General features: G+C 41.0%; 1 protein-coding gene across 1 annotated transcript in view; it reads left to right on the forward strand.

Moving 5' to 3' along the window:
* The window catches only part of LOC128017690 (solute carrier family 2, facilitated glucose transporter member 4), an 83,696-nt gene that overhangs the window by 10,334 nt on the left and 52,026 nt on the right, over positions 1-21,336 (forward strand). The window contains exons 3-4 of the mRNA XM_052603137.1: positions 5,470-5,630; positions 20,422-20,546. Of these exons, the coding sequence (XP_052459097.1) occupies positions 5,470-5,630; positions 20,422-20,546 (286 nt within the window). The remainder of the gene's footprint in view (positions 1-5,469; positions 5,631-20,421; positions 20,547-21,336) is intronic.

Below are 21,336 nucleotides of genomic sequence, written 5' to 3' on the forward strand. Positions count from 1 at the left end.
ACTATATGCTGCAATATGTTGCACATGTATCCACAAATAATATACCCTCTCATTTAGATAATCACAATACGAATTCATAGATACCAAATATCTTGTCAGATTCAGGCATCGTCCCCTCTGACCTCCACTCCCAACCATTTTGCTGGCTAACGTTCAGTCACTGGACAACAAACTCTGAACTGCAGGCACGTATCTCATTCCAATGAGAAACAAGGGACTGCTGCATTATTTGCCTCACATAAACCTGGATGTCTGCAAAGGTTCCAGACTCAGCAATCAAGCTTACGGGGTTCTCTGTGCACTGCTCGGACAGTTCAGAACAATTCAACACCAACGATGCAAGAAGCATGTGGCAGGGCATCAATAACATCACAGACTTTAAAGGGAATAAACTAGCTACTGTGAAGATCACCGCCTCTCTACTGGATGAGCTTAATAACTTTTATGCTCGTTTCAAGGCTCACAACTTCCGATGGGTAAATATCCATAAGGCTGTGGGTCCCGATGGCATCCCAGGCTGTGTGCTCCGAGCATTCGCATTCCAACTAACTGGTGTTTTCACCAGAGCATGTGAGCGGAGTGGAGCGGGAGCGGAGTGGTAATATTTCCATAAGAGCACAGAGCGCCTTTCTGAATGTTCCGCTCTGCTCGCTCAATACGCTCAGCGCCGCTCGCTCAACCCAGAATGCCCTTTGGTGATTTGCTTTTTTGAGCGAGAATCTGTAGAGGTGGAGAATAGTAGAGCAGTTATGGAGTTCAGATATTGTTTCAACGAAGTTGCAAGCCTTACACATACATGTAAATTAAAAATCAAAGTTAAGAATGAGCAGGGAGAAGAAACTGAGAGGGAGTGTGGGGAGACTGTTAAAGCTAGTAAAGATTCATATTGGAATCTGAAGCGGCACATTGCCAGAAAGCACGAGGATGTGCTACGCAAACATTGTGCAGAAAAGGTGAGCTACAAGTATTAAGTATTAAATTACTGAATTCGTTTTAAAAGGATTAATGTATGCTTAACATGAAATAGATTTATTTATTATATTATCGTTTATTTATTTTATTAGTTATGAGACATAGCCTAATATACCGTTATAAAAACGTGATCTCTCGAAAAATAATGTTAGAAGTAATGAATTAAGCCCATTTTTCTTTTAAATATTTTGTGGTCCGCCGTTTAGACGTATTAGACTGTAAGGTTATAGCATAGATTAAAATAATTTATAGTAATTTATTTAGATTGAGTTTTGCTTAACCTAATTAGCGTTTGAGTGCACATCATAAATATATATTGAATTAACTTTTCAAAATGTTGGAGTTAGATGAACTCATTTCATTTAACGAATTTCAGTGTTAGGCAAGGCTGTATAGCTGCCACGAATTCGTTCATTCGCCTAAATCTTGGAAATAATCATTATATTTCGTTATTACTTATTAAAATTAAATAAGTAAATTATAATAAGTAAAAAATATTGCTTAAAATTAAATAAATTAATAAAACCTGGTGACGTTGTAAAAATGAATTTTTTATTCAAATTATATTCGGAGCTCCGAAGTTATTAAATAATATCAGTTAAACTGTAGACCTAAACTCACAGCTGTATATAGGACTTAATTAAGAACTACATAGTACAGAAGATAGGCCTATTAGCCACACTACTTAGGCCTATTAAAATATTATTATTAACAAATTAAATAAAAAAAACTGACCCGAACCAACAGGTAGACCTACAGAATAGGCTAGATATAGGTAACAGTAATTTATAATCTAATATAACGCACGCAAATTTGTTCTTTACAGAAAAAACTACAAAAGGCCAAAAGGAGATAAATAATCTTTTTCCTCTCCAGCGTCCCCAGTTCTCCATGTCAAATGCACGGAAGAAAGAATTAGATGACGCATTTTTTAAGATGGTTTACTTGGATTATGAACCTCTGACAAAAGGTGAACAAAAGGGTATGCGTCATTTTGTCATGACGCTTACGCTAGACATATGGACAAACAGAAGAGGACACAGCTTTCTAGGTGTTGTGGCAAGTTTCGTTGATGAAGTGTTCAGTGGTCACACTGTGTTGCTGTCCTGTGAACATCTTAAAGGACACCACACAGCTGAGAGTATTTTTCAGAAATATGAAGGTGTTTTACAACACTGGAATTTACAAAGACGTGTTGTCAGGGTTGTCACCGACAGCGCCAGTAACATGATAAAGGCTTTCAACCTTCCAGGGTTTGAGGAAAGTGCCGTAGAAGAGGAGGGAGAGGAAGAGGAACCAGAGAAAGGTGACACAGTGGATAATCAGCCTTCCCCATTCCAGCCAATTTTTTTGCAGATCATTGAGAACGTGACCGCTACATATATCACCGAAAACAATCTCCATATGCGATGCCCTATCCATTTACTGCAACTCGCCCTAAAGGATGCAATAAACAGCCATGCTGATGTGGGCAATGTTATCACACGTACGGCAAAACTTGAAAGAGCTGCCAGAAAGAGCACCCTGAACACAGAGGAAACTGATAAACTGGGTGTGCGTCCCACTCAAGCATGTATCACCAGATGGAGCAGTCAGCTGCGCATGATTGAATCTGTAATTAAAATGTTTGAAAGAGACTCGCAATTTCAAAATAAGATGACTATTCCTGAGAACAGTAAGCTGTCCATAAATGACATACTTCAGCTCCAAGCCCTGACTGAGATCTATCACCTCTGGCAGAACTTACTAATGCTATGCAAAAAGAGCTCAGAAACCTGGGCATGATTCTTCCAGCTGTTATGGAAATTAAACAGCTTTTGTCCAGTCTTCCTGAGACCCTCCCCCTACCTATTCGTGCGTTTGCGGAGACACTGTCAGTCAATGTCTCTACTCGTTTTAACAGATTCTATTCTGACAAGCACCTTGTGTTGGCGGCTGTATTAGATCCACGTTTCAAAACAGAATGGATTATTAGAGATAGTACAGTGAGCAATCGACTCGCAGAGATTCGCAAAATGTTGGTGAAGGAGGCAGAATGCAGTGGTGTAAACAAAGTAACAGAGGCCAGAAGTGTTCCAAAGAAGGTAAGCATTTTCAGCTCATATGAAAGTAACTCGAGTGTAGCTGACACCGCCATAGGTCAGATGGAGGAGTACCTTGGCTCAATGAGAAAAAGTCCACAGGAAGACGTACTAGGATTTTGGAAAACCAGTGCTGGATCGCTCCCTCAACTAGCCAAGGTCGCCCGCAAAATATTCAGCATCCCCAGTGGTTCTTCCAGCGCTGAGCGAGTGTTTTCTGCCGCTGGACTGCTTTCCCGGGCACAACGAATGAGCCTGAAGCCTGACAGTTTGTCCAAGCTTATGTTTCTTAAAGTAAATTCTAAAATCCAGTAAACATCAAGATACGTTTTAATAGACCAAAGTTCCCCACAGTTACGGTCTACTTTAACTTGACACTAGAAAGTGTGTCTCTTTCATCGATGTCAGTTCATAATCTAAGCATTCTTTAAGTGCATTTTATCTTGTTTATGCTTCTCACAGGCTTTATAATAAAAACATTTTTTTTTGTAAAGATCTATGCATATTTCATCTTGTGTGTGTGTGTGTGCGTTTGTGTTTTAATGAACCTGTTTATTGCACAACAACTGGCAGCTAGCCTATTTTCATGGAAATAAAGTTAACGAAAATCAAATACACTTTTTCAGTTTTTGCATTTTAGGTATGTTGGCTAAGGTTAGATTTATATATTTAATAGATTTTAATTAATACAATTAATACAATTAAGAAGAATGTAAGAATTTCGTTTTGAAACAGGAGCGGCGTCTGAGTGAGAATTGGTTTACGGCGAGCGTGAGCGGAAAATTAATGGAGCGCTTGCTTGGGCGGTTGAGCGACTGAATGGAGCGCACGTCCATAGAGCGGAAAACATAGCGGAGCGTCACACTGCTCCGCTTCGCTCACATGCTCTGGTTTTCACAGACCTTTTTAACCTCTCCCTCTCTCTGTCTGTGGTTCCCTCGTGCTTAAAAAAATCTACCATTGTGCCCATACCAAAGAAAAACAAAATAACATGCTTAAATGAGTGGAGGCCTGTTGCTCTCACACCCATCTTCAGCAAGTGTTATGAGAAACGTCTGAGACTACATCTGCTCTGTGCTGCCTGCCTCATTGGACCTGCTACTATTTGGATATCGCAGCAACTGTTTTACAGACAATGCTATTACTTTCTCCCTACATACTGCTCTCTCGCACCTGGAAAATAAGAAATCCCATGTCAGAATGCTGTTTGTGGACTACAGCTCAGCATTTAACACCATAGTGCCTGCCACACTTGTTACGAAGCTCCATACTCTGGGGCTAAACAGATTTCTGTGCAGCTGGATCCTGGATTCCTGACAGGCAGAAGTCAGGTGTTTGGAACTGGCAACAACACTTCATCCCCGCTGACCCTCAACATTGGTGCTCCTCAGGGCTGTGTCCTCAGCCCACTCCTGTACTCCCTGTACACACATGACTGTACAGCCACACACAGCTCCAATGTCAGTCAAATCTACGAATTCACTGATGACACAACGGTGATAGGCCTAATCGGGCGGTGCATAAGGAAAGCAAGGAGGATCATCAGTAAATCCAGCCACCCGTCCCACAGACTGCTCTCTCTGCTGCCCTCAGGAATATGTCTCCGCAGCATCCGATCCCTCACTAGCAGACGGACGGATAGCATTTTCCCTCAGGCTATCAGACTAATGAACAGTCAGAACTAATACATACTCCCACAATATGGTATGTCAAACACTGCACTTTAACTCCAACAGTTCAACACAGGACTATACATGCACACTGCATTTAATACAATAACCTACTCATTACCACTGTATACCATCCGATGGACATCCATGCCATTTCTGTATCCAGTTCATGTACACTCTGTTGCACCTTAGCATATTTTTATGCGTTTATATTTTTACATAATGTAGAACGTGTACATTCTGTGTATAGTGTATAATGTGGAGTGCTAACTGTATGTACATATTGTGTATAATGTGTAGTTTTAACTGTACATATGTCTAATAGTACACTGTGTGTACTGACTATATTTATGTGTATATTGCACATTTTCACCTGTTGAAGTCTGTATGGTTATATGTTAATTGTTTCTGCAATTTCTGGAGCAGGCTCCAAGGATTTCACTCACTAAGGCACATGTGCTGTGGTGATGTGACAATAAAAGTGACTTGACTTGACTTGGTCTGTGCCTTAGATTCAGCACAGCTGAAGCCATTCCTTCTGCTTGAGAAAACAATATTAGGCATGTGCATTCAAATGTGATTAGAAATATTTTAGTGTCAGGAGGGTGAAAAGTAATATATAAAACATAAAATCATCCAATGCTGAAACAAGCATTTGAATGTGATGGGGCTGAGTTTTTCTTGGGAGTAATAATGACTCACATGTCATCTTGTTTTCTCTTGTTTCTCCATCTATCTGACCTCAGATAATTGAGCAGGACTATAACTCAACATGGAGGGAAAGATACTCAGAACCAATCCCTCCTCAAACTCTGACATCTCTGTGGTCACTCTCTGTGGCCATCTTCTCCATCGGGGGCATGCTTTCATCCTTCTCTGTGGGAATCATCTCAGAGTTCCTTGGCAGGTGAGACAGCTCTATATTGACTCTTCATTATATATGAAACTGAATGTTACTGAAAGCAGTGTTTGGACTTAAGATTGGAATTTACAATAAAAATAGTAATAATATAAAAAGCTATTTGAATAATTTGGCATGTCAATGATAATGATCAGCATTCTTAGGTTTCTTAATTTATTGACTGTGTAACAATTAGTCCACTGAAGGCAAGTTGAAGTGAGAACCCAAGAGCAATTATCAAAAATAATCCAAACATTATCCAAACAAAGACTTGACTTGAAACAGACCTGAACTGTCATGACATGAACAAAAACTAAATGGTGACCGCCAAGGCCGTTTCAAGGTGAAGCTCAAGCGTGGTGGCCATCTTGGCCATGATCTCAGGTGTGGCTCGCATCTTGGCCTAGGAATCAGGCGTGTCGGCCATCATGGCCGGGGATTTAGGCTTGATGTAAGTAGACTCTGGGACGAGGCTCTAAAATGGTGGCCATCTCTTGATGTGACTCTGGACGATCAGCTGAGACGTGACGAGACTCAAGAAGGGTGACCATTTTGCGAAGAGGCTCTTGTGTGGTGGCCATCTTGCGATGAAGCCACATGTTGGCTTCCATGGTGGCCATGTTGTGAAGAGTCTCTTGAGTTGTCGGCATGATGTGAGCAGGCCCTGGCTTTGCTGACATGATGTACAGTAGGTGGCCAACCAAAAGGATTGTCCTGCCGCTGCGAGTGCTGCCACTGCCGCATTGGCAAAGTGCATTTGCAGCTTTTGACCGGTGAGTGGCACTTTAACCACAAGTTATCAAACTAGCGCATCGAGCAATTCAAGCAGAATCAATGTCAAGCCTATGAGCCTGTGCATATATTTTTCTCTAAGCTACACAAGTGTTACACCATATTTTAGATTTGATACATTTAATAGGTGTACACTATTATTTATATAATATGAATTATGTGTTATATTATTCTAAAGAAATGGTGGTTTACTTTGCATCTGAGCATTAAAAGTGGTAGCCTATTTTAGTGAGCTAGGCTACATGGAATTATATGCAAAATGTCAATATTCTCACATATTAGGCCTATATTTTTATTTATATTTCAAAATTCCTTCAATAAAACAGCATGCATTTTTGTCACACACTACTTTGTTATTAGTTACCTGTCCTATATTTTGACAGATAACTTATTGGGGAAAAGATATCTGTCTGTACACTGATTAATATATTGTTGTGTGTTTTATAAAAAAATAATTTCTTTATTTTAGTAAAACGTGAGGCACGGTATAATTTCGCTCCCATTATTCAGGCCTAATTAAAACAAGAAAGGAATAAATTAAACCTGCATGATTTAGCTAAATAATTGAAACTCTGAAAGATGGCCTGATTAATAAAACGTCCTCATGTTTAAACTCAAGTTCTCTCATTATAATCAACAAAATGCAAAATGCACACATATATATATATATATATATATATATATATATATATATATATATATATATATATATATATATTCTTGAAGGGTGGACAGGGGAGCACCAATAATCCTTTCAGCAGTCCGAACCGTTCTCTGTAGTCTTCTGATGTCTGATTTTGTGTCACGGTGTCTGGTTTGTGTTCCCTGGGTATCCACTAGATGTCCTCCTTCTCCACGGTGTCCGTCACTTCATGAACCACATTCCTCACGTTCTCACGTCCGCCATGGTGGCGCCACTGCCAATGATGGCCTCTGAGACATTTTTGAATTACTTCTCCATGTTGAACAAGATCCTAGATATTCCCAGGAGTGTTCACGTCACTCCTGCTGAGCCAGTGCCACAGCCCAAGATGGCTGCCAGCTCAGCGTCACAGCACAAGGTGGTCGCCAGTCCAGCACCACAGCACAAGATGGCCGCTAATCCAGCACCAATGCCCAAGATGGTGACCGGTCCAGAGCCATGGCCCAAGATGGCCGCCCGTCCAGAGTCATGGCCCAAGATGGCCGCCAGCCAGGCACCACAGCACAAGATGGCCGCCAGCTCAGCGTCACGATGCAACATGGACGTCAGCCACGCACCACAGCACAAGATGGCCGCTGGTCCAGAGTCATGGCCCAAGATGGCTGCTTGCCCAGCGCCTCTGCACAGGATGACAGCCACAGCTGACCTTCCAGAGTTGAGTCAAGTTCCCGTGAACCCTACAGAATCGAGTCAGGTTCCAGTTGACCCTCAAGAGTCGAGTCAAGTTCCAGTTGACCCTCCAGAGTCGAGTCAGGTTCCAGTTGACCCTCCAGAGTCAAGTCAGATTCCGGTTGACCTTCCAGAGTCAAGGCAGGTGCCCGTTGACTTTCCAGACTTGAGTCAGGTTTCGGTTGACCCTCCAGAGTCGAGTTAGGTGCTCGTGGACCCTCCAGAGTCGAGTCAGATGCTCATGGACCCTCCAGAGTCAGGGTTAGTCACTATTGACCTTCCAGAGTCAAGTCAAGTCACAGATGACCCTCCAGAGTAAGGGCTAGTCACCGTTGACCTTCCAGAGTCAGGGCAAGTCACAGATGACCCTCCAGAGTCAGGGCTAGTCACCGATGACAGAGGACAGAGTCAAGTCACTGGCGATCTTCAGGGACAGAGTCAAGTCACCGGTGGTGATCTTCAAGGACAGAGTCCAGTCACCAGTAATCTTCAAGAACAATAGCAAGTCACCATTGATCTTCATGAACAAATGCAAGTCACCAATGATCTTCAATGAAAAGTGCAAGTCACCAATGATCTCCATGAACAAATGCAAGTCACCGATGATCTTAATGAGCAGAGTCAGGCCACCAATGATCTTCAGGAGCAGAGTCAAGTCAGCATTGATCTTCTGGAATCCAGTCTAAACATCATCGGATTACCAGAGCCTTTCCATGTCTCTGCGGAACTACTGGAGCCTCTCCTCGTCTCAGCTGGATTACCAGAGTCTCTTCACGCCTCTGTGGAACTTCCAGAGCTTCGTCACGTCTCGGCTGATCTACCAGAGTCTTTACTCGCCTCTGCGGAACTTCCAGAGCTTCGTCATGTCTCAGTCTAACTCTCTGGTTCAACCACACGGTTGTCGTGGTTTTCTGCTCCGCCATGGAAGGCTCCGGTCTCGACCACATGGACATGGTGGTCTTCTGCTCCGCCCTGGGGGGCTTCCTCCCTGACCACACGGTTATGGGGTCCTGCCTGGTTGGCATCATCCTGGGTTCCTGAACGCCCCGATCCACCATGATCTCCTGTTTTGTTGTTGTTTTTTGTTTTGTTTTTTGTGTTCACTTCCTGTCACTGTTCCCCTCTGTTAGCCTGGCCCTCCGTCCCTCCCCCTGAGTCCCCTTTAGCAGCTCCTGTGGAAGGTTACTCTTCCTCAGCTGGCGAAGGAAGTACAACCTTTTTTGGGCCTTTTTCACAATGGAGTCAATGTGATTGTCCCACTTCAGGTCCTGAGAGATAGTGGTTCCCAGGAATCTGAATGACTCAACTGAAGCCACAGTGCTGTTCATGATGGTGAGTGGAGGTAGTGCAGGGGGGTTTCTCCTAAAGTCCACGATCATCTCCACTGTTTTGAGCGTGTTCATCTCCAGGTTGTTAAGACTGCACCAGACAGCCAGCTGCTCAACCTCTTGTCTGTAAGCAGACTCGTCACAGTCCTGGATGAGGCCAATGACTGTAGTGTTGTCTGCAAACCTCAGAAACTTGACAGAGGTGCTGTCGTTGGTGTACAGTGATTAGAGCAGTGGGGAGGGAACACATTCATGAGGGGCACCAGTGTTGGTGGAGCGGCTGTATGACATGAATTTCGCCAGTCTCACTAACTGTTGCCTATCTGTCAGAAAGCTGGTGATTCACTGACAGATAGAGCTAGGAACAGAGAGCTGGGTCACTTTCTTTTCTGGAGGGCTGTTGGGATGATGGTGCTGAAAGCCGAACTAAAAGGTAGAGTGTGTCTTGTAGTTAGTGATGGCTCTCAGTTCTCCCCACACTGAAGTTGAGTCATTGGAAGTAAACTGGTCTTCCAACTTTTTAGGGTAGGTCTTTTTAGCCGCTCTAATCTCTTTGTTCAGTGTGTTCTTGGCTTGATTGTACAAGACTCTATCCCCATTTCCGTAGGCATACTCTTTGGCCTGATGAAGATGTCTGAGTTTTGCTGTAAACTATGGCTTATCATTGTTGAATATTAACCCTCTGGAGTCGATTAAGAACATTATTTTTTTGTAGAAAATAAGATTGTTAAAAGGATTTCTGAAGGATTGTGTGGCTGGAGTAATGATGCCAAACAATTTGTTTGAAAGTCAGCTTTGATTGTTTCTAATAAACTATTTAACTGCTCCCCCAAGTGGATATTAAATTAGGTTGTGGGATAATTAAATATATTGTAAATAAACTACAAACATAAAATTATATACTTTTATTTTGTTCTCACATTCTTTCTTGTAACCCCTCACTCACAGTGGCACAGCTGAATGAGAGGCTCATTATGCAGCTCATATTATGCAGGCCTTTGTCTTCTCAGGTGTAAATAACAATGATATTCATGGTAGTTGACGCTTACTCGCATATGACTTTTACCAACAAAAAGTGTCTTAGAAAATTTAAATCAATATATTGTTTTCTGTAAGTGAGTAAACAAGATTATTACACATAATTTAGAAAGAAAAATTCTAGGCTACAAGCTCCAGTTCTCAAAAATCCCGGGAACCATTGTTCTTTATGTGTTTTATGGCCTTTTTCAAGTGTTTAACATTAGTTTTTCACTAACCACGCATAATATTTTTTTCCTCAAAAACATGTACATACATGCATTTCACATATTATTATAGCCCAGTTTGTGCTGATTACAGTGAGATTAGACTTTACCCATTTAGATATTTATAAGAAACTGAAAAAACACAAATGTCAGGGCATGACAAAACTTCTCCAGGCCCCCAAAATACCCTTAGACTCCAGAGGGTTAAATAAGTCCTGGTAGGAATGCATATATCCTCACGAAAACAAATATAGGATGTTACAGTCTCTGTGTGTTAATCCAGATCGGTGGTAGCAGCTTCAAAAACACTCCAATCAGTGAGGTCAAAACAAACTTGTAATTCCTGCTATGTTTCGCTGGTCCATCTCTTCACAGTCTTTACTACAGGCTTACTAGCAGATTTTAGTTTCTGCTTTTAGGTCGGTATAAGATAAACCAGACAGTGATCAGACAGCCCAAAACTGCTCGTGGAACAGAGTGATATGCATCCTTTATTGTAGTGTAACAGTGATCATAGAAAGTCTACAAAATATTGTCCCCAAAACTCTGGTGTTTTTTGTATTTCCCAAATCTTAAATAGCCTATAAAACATGTTCATAGACAGATACTTTACTGGTGTCTGGACCCTGTTTGGTAATATAGAGGTGCATAAAGAGGTGGTTCAATATATTGGTAATGAATAGGCTACATTCTGTTAGAATTTATGTTTCATTCTCTAAAAAAATATTGTATGGATGCAACTAAATAAAATTAATGCAACATTTTGCATTTTTTTTAGTTAAGGAAACTTCCTCTGAAATTAAGTTATAGTAACTAACAAACTATATTGCGGTAGTTGTTAAGATTTGAAGTATCCTAAAACCAAAATGACAAAGCATTTGTCCTATCTAAACCTGCTCTGCAAGTTTGAAACCCTCATAAGATAATGTCCATATGAAAGAGCAAGAAATTCACACCTTTATTTAGATTCCCACAAGCTATACAGAACTACCCCCAAAAGTGTGCTTAGAGTGGATGAGGTTCCGGGAAAACACAAACATCCAACGCAGACAACACTGAAGCCAAACAAACAGGGTAAGCGACATAAAACAACGAGCTCACAAACACAAGACGTGAGACAAGCCAATATATAGGGAATGAGTAATGAGTGACAGCTGTTGCTGATGACAATTAATGGAGACGCCCACGAACTAATCAGTGCAGACGCGAAACACACAGACTTAACCACAAACTCCTCTTGGAGTTCCCAGAAGGGCCTACCTGCTGATTGTATTCATCAATAAGGGAGTGATCCAATTTGTCCCTAGCAGGTACCCAACTCTCCTACGGACCGTAACCTTCCCAGTCCACCAGGCACTGGAACCCTCGTCCCCTCCGTCTCGAGTCCAGAATACGATTAACTGAATAATTCAGTTCCCCATCTATGAGACGCGGCGGTGGGGGAACCAGAGTAGGCGGATTAATACGTGCATAAAACACAGATTTAATTTTGGACACATGAAAGGAGGGGTGTATCCTCCTATACGCTGGAGGTAGTTTGAGGCGGACTAATGATTTTGGTGATAGTAAACGGGCCAATAAATTTGGGAGCTAATTTATTAGAGACAGAACGCAGAGGAATGTTACTGGTAGAAAGCCACACCTTTTGACCCAAGACGTAAACGGGAAGCTTTGACTGGCAGCGATCGGCCTTGGCCTTAGTGTGCTCCCTCATCCGGAGCAGAGTCTCGCGGGCTCTGGTCCAGGTGCGGTGGCACCTCTGTACAAATGCATGAGCGGAGGGGACCGCGACTTCAGATTCCAAACTGGGAAAAACTGGTGGCTGGTAACCTAAACTGCACTGAAACGGAGAAAGGCCCGTAGCTGACACTGGCAATGAATTGTGGGCGTACTCCACTATAGAGAGTTGTTGGCTCCAGGAAGAAGGATACTTGGAGACCAAACATTGCAACGTCCTCTGTAAATCTTGGTTGGCTCGCTCAGACTGTCCGTTACTTTGGGGATGATAACCCGAAGACAAGCTCACTGATGCTCCTAGCAATTTACAAAACTCTTTCCAAAATTTGTATATGAATTGAGATCCCCTGTCAGAAACCACGTCTACCGGGAGGCAATGAAGCCGAAAGACGTGATCTAGGACAGTGACCGCTGTCTCTTTGGCTGTTGGTAAATTTGGGCAAGGGAATGAAATATTCTGCCTCGAGAACCGGTCAACTATGGTCAAAATGACCATCATGCCATTAGAGGGCAAGAGGGCGGTAACAAAATCTAGTGCGATGTGGGACCAGGGTCTCAAAGGGACAGACAGCGGTTGAAGAAGCCCATCAGGAGGTCGGTTAGATGACTGGCGCAAACTGAGCAAGCAAAAATAAAATCGCGGACGTCACGAGCCATACGTGGCCACCAGAATCGTTGTCTAACCAACCCATTAGTTCTACTTATCCCTGGGTGACAAGCTACATTAGAACAATGACCCCACTGGACAACCTCGGACCTTAACTCCTCCGGCACAAATAAACGGTTCAGTGGACAACCGGATGGAGGCGTTACCCCTTGTAAGGCCGTCTTGACCTGGGAAGGAGAGGAAGGACGGATAAACCCAGAGGCTAAGGAATCAGAAATGTATTTCTCCATGGCCTCCCTCTCAGGAATAGATAGACAGTATAACTTCCCCTCAGGCAGAGACACTAAACTATGGCACAGTCGTAGGGATGATGCGGAGGAAGAGAAGCAGCACGGGACTTACTGAACACTTCCTTCAGGTCCAGATACTCTACAGGCACGTTTGGCAAAACCATGTTCTCCTTCTGAAAGACAGAAACAGGGACAACAGGACAAGCAGAAACCAGACAAGACTCATGACAACTTTCACTCCACAATGTGACTCTGTTGGAACCCCATTCCACTCGTGGATTATGTTTGGTTAACCAGGGGTGACCTAACACAATGGGAGCAACAGGGGAGTCCATGAGAAAAAAGGATATGGTTTCGCGATGATTTCCAGACGTGAGTAGTGTGATGGGTTCTGTATGGTGTGTGACGTGAGGCAGTTCCTGGCCATTGAGTGCGGTGACAAGGATGGGGAGAGACACAGGTAGGACAGGAATTTTCAAGTGATGTGCAAGGGAAGAATCAATGAAATTACCTTCGGCTTTATCAACCGTGACAATATGATTATCACAAGACCATAATAACAAATTATCAATTGATAATTTATCATTATGTTTGCAAAAATCATTAATTGTGAACATAGGCGTTTGAGGCAGGCTTTAAGAACAAGCGGAATTCTCTGTGAGCTCCTGCTTCACAGCGAGCATGACTCGCTCTGACCCAGCTTTGTTTGATTTTACAAGGCGAATACAACTCTTTGATCATGACCCCAACATTTAGCAAGGCAGGAAAACTTTCAGTCTACCTGAAGGAAGACGTATCTCATTGTAAGTTCATGCTGTTAAATAGAGTTTAGATAAAATTAACCCTTTCGAGTCGATTAATGCATATATAGAGTAAAAAAAACAAACTGTAGGCTATTCTTAAACTTGGACCTCATGATATTGAAGTAGCTACAAATCCAAACACCAGAAGCAATCTACACTCTCTACGTATTCTGAAGGGAGCAAATAATAGATTAAAAAAAGAAAGAAAAAAAGTGGTTTGCTTGTTTTGGAAAACGATTACAAAAAAAGTCATAGTAACATATTATTAATTCATAGAAATAATTTAAGCAATTAAAATCCTTTTTTATACTAGATTAAACTTGAATTTCAATATTATTAAACTGACTTTAAAATCTCAAGGAGTTTATAAGTTGAAACTGTAAAATGTCGCAGTTCATGTTAAATAGCCTAAATTAACTTGCATCTTATAGTATCCGAAGACCTTGATTGCATGTTACATAAAAAATCAAAGATAATTTGATTTATTTTTAAATCAAATGTCTTGTAGCTAAGATAGTCAGCAATAAGAACGTAGGAAGACGATGGCATAACCCCAGATGAATCACATCCAGACTACTCAAGCAGCAGTAATCTCAAACCCAGCGCAGGAATCCCAGGCGGGCGAGAAATAAGGTCCAGATCGCTCAAGCTGCAGTAACTCAAACCCAGTGCAGGAATCTCAGGCGGGCAAGTAATAAGGTCCAAAGAGTACCAACTGGAGGAACAGGAGCACAACAAGACAAGAGAGACAGATGAGAAATCAAAAGACCAACAACACAAACAGGATGCCAGCCAAACTTAAAAGCAGCGCAAATGAGTTGCAGCTCATCATCAAATGAGTTGCTCATCACCACAGCTGCTGTTAGTTAACAGACACACACAATCAGACAGAGATGCAAGATGAACGCACTGACTCATGAACCGTGGCAATTTCGGCTGGTGACATGTTACTATCAAGAGGCAATCTGCTATAAATCCATCGTCTGCAGATTGCCTTAGCTGATGGCTTAGTAGTTTGCTGGCTCGTTCCCCATGCTCAAAAAATTATTGACGAGATTTAAGATAAAGCTCCTCAGCTACTCCAGATGAGAGAGTATAGAATTCTGTTAGCAAACCCATTCTCTCTTTACAAAGAGCCGCAAGATGGATCTTCAGAATTTTTTTGATCAACATCATCTCTCAAAGAGATCAACTCATTAAGGCGTGCTGACCGTCTTCTGTTCATGCTTACATTATAAGATATTATCTGACCACGTAAATATGCTTTCATTGCCTCCCACAGGTTTAAGTGAAAGAAAGAATACTGTCTAGAAACCGGATTTCTCTATCTCTATGCATCAATCCACTCCATATATTCTTGTATAAGAAATGGCCTGGCAGCAGCCTGCCTAGAAACAACCTGATCATAAAGCCTTTTCACAAGTTACAGATCTCTGTTTAGACATTGTGCAATTAAAACCAATAATAAAAAACATGAAAACAAGAAAAATAAATACAAAAACACTCAATTAAACACATCGTTCACAAAACCCCATTGCTGGCCTCTGCCCAAACGAAAGGCTACATACTCCCCCAGTCGTACATTACCGCATAACATACGGAGTCCCATCAAAACTATATTAATGACAAAATAATCTGTTTTAGTTAATCTTAACTGTAATCAAAAATAGTGCACACTCAATAAATGTTCAATCTAGCACCGTATTTATATTCCACCTTTTGTGAGTAACCTTAACCAACATAAAAAAAAAATCTCTGAGCCAACCAGTAATGGGTTAACAGGGCCCTACAGTTAAAAAAAAAGAGAAACAGTGAAGCTCTAGGTTTAAGGAAACTTACATTTTAAATCAATCTGTTATGTGTTATCATAGCCAAATTGAGAAGGGTCTGGCTGCAGACTTGCACTTGCACTCTCAGACTTGCATTCTCAGACTTGCACTCTCAGACATTTGTGCTTCCGCTAACAACGTCACTTGTAGTCTTGATTTTATTTATTTTTTGTTCTATTTATTGATTACTTTTTGTTTGAATCTTTCAACATTTTACAACAGTAGCCAGGTGGTGAAGATAGAAAAAAGAAACTAAATCACAATGTCACTTGCAATCGCTACTTGCATTCTCAGACTTGCATTCTCAGACACTTGTGCTTCCGCTAGTGACGTCACTTGCAGTCTTTATTTATTTATTTATTTTTTTTGTTCTATTTATATATACATTTTTGTTTGAATCTCTCAACATTTTACAACAGTAGCCAGGTGGTGAAGACAAGACAAAACAAAACTAAATTACAATGTCACTTGCAATCGCTACTTGCACTCTCCGCTACCTGTGACGTCACTTCCAATCAACACAAATCGTGCATTTTGCCAATGGAGACACCAAATCCACCTCACCTAACAATTTACTTCTGACTGTGAAGGAGGTTGTGGGGTCTAGCTGATAGTGGATATGAGTGTCATCTATTATCACTTTAGCTGATTCTTTGGGCTCTCTCTCTCTCACACACACACAAGCACACACACATTATTAGACTCCTCTTATTAGACTTATTATTAGACTTATTAGACTCCTCATACGTTTAACTATTCAACCTAGAGATCAGGTTTTACTGATCCTACAGAGGTGCTAGCATACACACTTACAGATGAGTTAGAAAGAATATGCCCAAACATAACACCTTTTCAGAAGCATATAGAAAGTCTGATGGGCAATGTACTTGGTGAACTCTAATTCTATCCTGGATATCCTCCAACCCCCAAACAATCCACATTACAGTTAACAAACATACTAAAACATTATACTGGACACAGACTACATCACAGTAAGAAAACAGACAGGGGAGAAGCTTTGGGCTCTGGGGTCTAGACACCAATCCACCAAAGGTGTTGACCTAAAACACAAACATGAAAGCCAGAGGCCCAGACAGCCTCCTTTTCAGAGGTCGATGTAGACCAGTCGGTAGCCACACTGTTGGTGTAAAGGTATTAACATATACCATATAGATCAAACAAACATTGATCCTGTCAAGGTGTCAATACACTCACTTTTGCTCAGCCATGTTTTCCAAGGAAGAACCAAAACACCTCCTGACTGGAAGTGAGTAACTGCTCAGGAAGAAACTCCACAGAAACCCCCCACAGGTCTGGTTAGAGATACAACCATCATATATCCAGTAATAAAAACATCAAAAGTCAAATTTGACATCTGTTTGATCTTTTGATTTACACACACTTCTGTCATGTCAATCAAGGGTGACAGGTCCCAGTGACACGACAGTCGCTGTGAGAGACTGTCATATAACATATAATAGTCATATAACCATAAATCAGTCCAAAACTGACTATGTACACATTTGACATGTGACAACCTGTCAATCAATGCTGACTGGACCCCCTGTAAATCAGGCAATAAAGCAGGGTAATACATCATCAATCTGACACAAAGGATAATGAGAAGCAACATAGAGTCCTTTTATTTTATGGATGGCTGACAGTCTTTGATGGCCCCTTTTCTGAATGTCACTGATATGCTGATAGAAAGTAAGCTGATTGTCCAATGTTACCCCAAGGTATTTAAAATTCTCAACTGTTTCTACTACTTGGTTGTTAATCAGGACATAATAATGCTGAGGTGAGAGAGAACTGATTATTAATTATTTTGTTTTGGTGACATAAAGATTAAGATAATTATCCTCACACCACTGAATGAAGTGTGCATTATAATAATCCAGTTCAGATTGGTGTCTGTAAGCAGAGCGACAATGGCTGTGTCATCTGATTATTTGAGGTATGGGGTTTTGGCTGATGGACTGATGCAATCATGAGTATTAAGAGTGTATAGAAATGGGCTTAGCACAGCATTACATCTCTTTATATCACGCAACCCATTTGTGTTCCTCTGCGGCCAGATTAAAGGTGGGGTAAGTGATTTCTGATAACCAATTTGACATTTAAAATCACCAAAACAAACATGCCCCTACCCCTAAAGGGTCTCGCCCCTATTTTGATAGCTCCACCCCACACAGACATACGCAACCAAAGCAATGATTAGTTTTGTGAACAAAGCAAAACCAATGTTACATTGTGTCTACACTGGACGCAAGTGGCGTGGTGTGACAAAATACTATAGAACTTATAGAACAGTGATGCTGTCTACACCATATATATGTTCTACACTGGATGCGGCACGGCATGACAAAAGATAAAACACTGTCAGAAAACTGCTGCTCCATTTAGTTTATGAGGAATTGACAAATTTCAAATTATTTTGAACGGTCGCATTGTTGCGTCCAGTGTATTAGACAGACTTTAGCTGTTGGGTCACGGACACAGCGTCACTCACCTATCGAGAAGAAACAAAGCAGCCTCTGCATCCAAACGCAGGCCTTCCGCTCCTTGAGTTCTCTTTAGTCTCCAGTGCTGAAAAGCTGATCCGATATTTACATGGTCTTGCTTCTTGCCTTAAGCCTTTTTCTGCAGATGTTTTCCTCTTTAGTTTTTTTTATCAGCCATCTCTATCTTTCTGTTGCTCGACTAATGTCCAGCCTGTACACTGAAAGCTCTCTCCTCCACACCATGAGTAGACACACCACTTACTCTGGATTGGCTACAAGTTTGTTTTGCTACTTGGTCCAAATCAGTTTTCTAAAGCATTAATAATCGCTTACCCCACCTTTAAAACTTGTTGTAGCCTATATATTATGCTCTATTCATATTCATCCTCACACTTTTCTACTTAATTTTAAATGTTGTTCTTGCATTCAAATTAAGTGCGGTCCACTGCTGCACACGTGTAACAATACAGGGCCAGCTGTATCGATACTCGTATCATCAGATCCCTGTGATGATACATTGTCTTATCAAATCTGTCTTATATGTATCAAGCACTAACGTGATGTGAACAGGCGCTGACTAGGAAGGCATGATGTGAAGAGGCCTTGGCGTAGTAAATTTGGCGTGAGCAGGCATTGGGGTCCCATGAGCAGACTGTGGTTTGGCAGACATGACGTTAGCAGACTTTGGCGTAGCAGACATGACATGAAAAGGCTGTGGTCTGGCTGACATAATGTGTGCTTTGGCTTGACTGGTGTGACACAAGCAGGCTTTGACTTGACTGTTATGATGTGAGCAGGCTCCGCCTTCACTGGTATGACATGAGCAGGCTCGGTAGACTCTGACAATGACTTGAATAATCCCAGACATAACATGCAAACACTTTGGTGTGGTGAATATTGGAGGATAGCAGTATTACTCATCAACTATCCCCACAGTAAATGGTGAGGCAGCCAAACAGAGTGCAAAGTCAATGTATTGTTCCAGTGAACAGGGTGGGGTATTGCGTGCATATACTTTTATCCAAACCAAAGCGGAAAATGTCCTTGAGGAAAGGATCATTGAAATCTACCTGGTAGTACAGTCTGCAAAAGTTTGCAACGCAGTCCTCAACAGGACTATATATTACCTTGATGGATATATATATATATATATATATATATATATATATATATATATATATATATATATATATATATATACAGTACAGACCAAACGTTTGGACACACCTTCTCATTCAAAGAGTTTTCTTTATTTTCATGACTATGACAATTGTAGAGTCACACTGAAGGCATCAAGGGCTATTTGACCAAGAAGGAGAGTGATGGGGTGCTGCGCCAGATGACCTGGCCTCCACAGTCACCGGACCTGAACCCAATCAAAATGGTTTAGGGGTGAGCTGGACCGCAGACAGAAGGCAAAAGGGCCAACAAGTGCTAAGCATCTCTCGGGGACCTCCTTCAAGACTGTTGGAAGACCATTTCAGGTGACCTCCTCTTGAAGCTCATCAAAAGAATGCCAAGAGTGTGCAAAGCAGTAATCAAAGCAAAAGGTGGATACTTTGAAGAACCTAGAATATGACATATTTTCAGGTTTTTCACACTTTTTTTGTTATGTATATAATTCCATATATAATTCCACATGTGTTAATTCATAGTTTTGATGCCTTCAGCGTGAATCTACAATTTTCATAGTCATGGAAATAAAGAAAACTCTTTGAATGAGAAGGTGTGTCCAAACTTTTGGTCTGTACTTTATATATATATATATATATATATATATATATATATATATCCGTGGTTTATAAGGTTAAATGATAAGGAAAGTGAAAGAAAATAAAAAGGTAGTGAAGAAAAGCACAAAGGGGATGGGCAAATGTGAAACATAACATCAAGTAAAAAAGTTAAGAAGGACTGGGTTATTGTTTAACTAATTAATCCAAAGGCATTTAAAGTACTCTTACTACAAGACAACTTTTTTGTAAGGGCATTGTGGTGATACAAGCATTTAGATCTCCAGTTGCACATTACAACAGCTCTGTAGGTAATGATGACCTTCCCTTTAGTTTCATGGTCAGAGAAGGCCACATTGCTTTTCTTTGTGACTGATTTTAGTCTACAGAATGTAATTGTAAAAATACTGTCAGCAGAATTGGCCAAATGTTATTTCAATATATGGAAAAAAAAAATAATAATAATAGGATTTCTGTTACTGTGTTCTGTTGTCAAATCCATATGTTTCAATTTTGTTAAATACAGGTACATTATTTGATGTTCTCTGTTTATTATGCTAGGAGGAAAGCAATGCTTATCAGTAATGTCCTTGCATTTATTGGTGGCGGCCTGATGGGAATGTCCAAAATCAGCAGGTCATTTGAAATGATGATTTTAGGACGCTTTACCATTGGAGCATATTGTGGTAAGCATTCACTCTTTTTCTTACACATTACAAACAAGGTATCTAGCATATATGTACTTAAAGAGTAAATTAAGGTTGATTTAATTAATGTTTTAATGATTTAAATCCTGAAATATTCTTTCAGATGAAATTAATTTAGTTGAATTACTGTGTGTAATTCAGTAAATAACAAATTAAAATGAATTTAATCTATCATTTAAAGGAACACTCCGACTTTTTGGGAGACTTTCAGCGTGTACAAATAACAAGGCTATATGAGACAGAGACCATTTTTAATCATATAAATGCTGGGAACTATATTCTCACTAGGCGTAGGAGCACAGCTAATGTTACTTGGGCGGAGTGGCTACTTGGGCGGAGTGATTAGCGCAGCACAAAAGACGCGCCGTGGTGAGGAACAGAGAGTTCGCTCAGAGTTGGAGCATTAGAGTCAGCAATTACTAGATAGTAAATTTATAGTGTACAATCATGGGTGTTCGCTGTATTGTAAAGAGCTAGACAATAAACAGGGGAGACCAGGTAATACTATGATGTTTCATAGAATTCCAACCCAAAACGGTGACCTGATGAATCGATGGCTACTTGCTCTGGAAATAGATCCAAACACACCTGTAAACAGCATGACAAAGTATTTAGTTTGCTCTGAACATTTTACTGTATTTTGAAAAAATGCAAGTTGCCACACGGACCATGAAACGTGTGCTAAAGGATACAGCCATCCCATCGATAATAAAGACAGGACAAATTGGATCACCTGTTGCTGCGGTAAGTGTTGTTATGTTTTGAGATG

Source organism: Carassius gibelio, chromosome A7, assembly GCF_023724105.1.
Source record: "Carassius gibelio isolate Cgi1373 ecotype wild population from Czech Republic chromosome A7, carGib1.2-hapl.c, whole genome shotgun sequence".
Lineage (NCBI taxonomy): Eukaryota > Metazoa > Chordata > Actinopteri > Cypriniformes > Cyprinidae > Carassius > Carassius gibelio.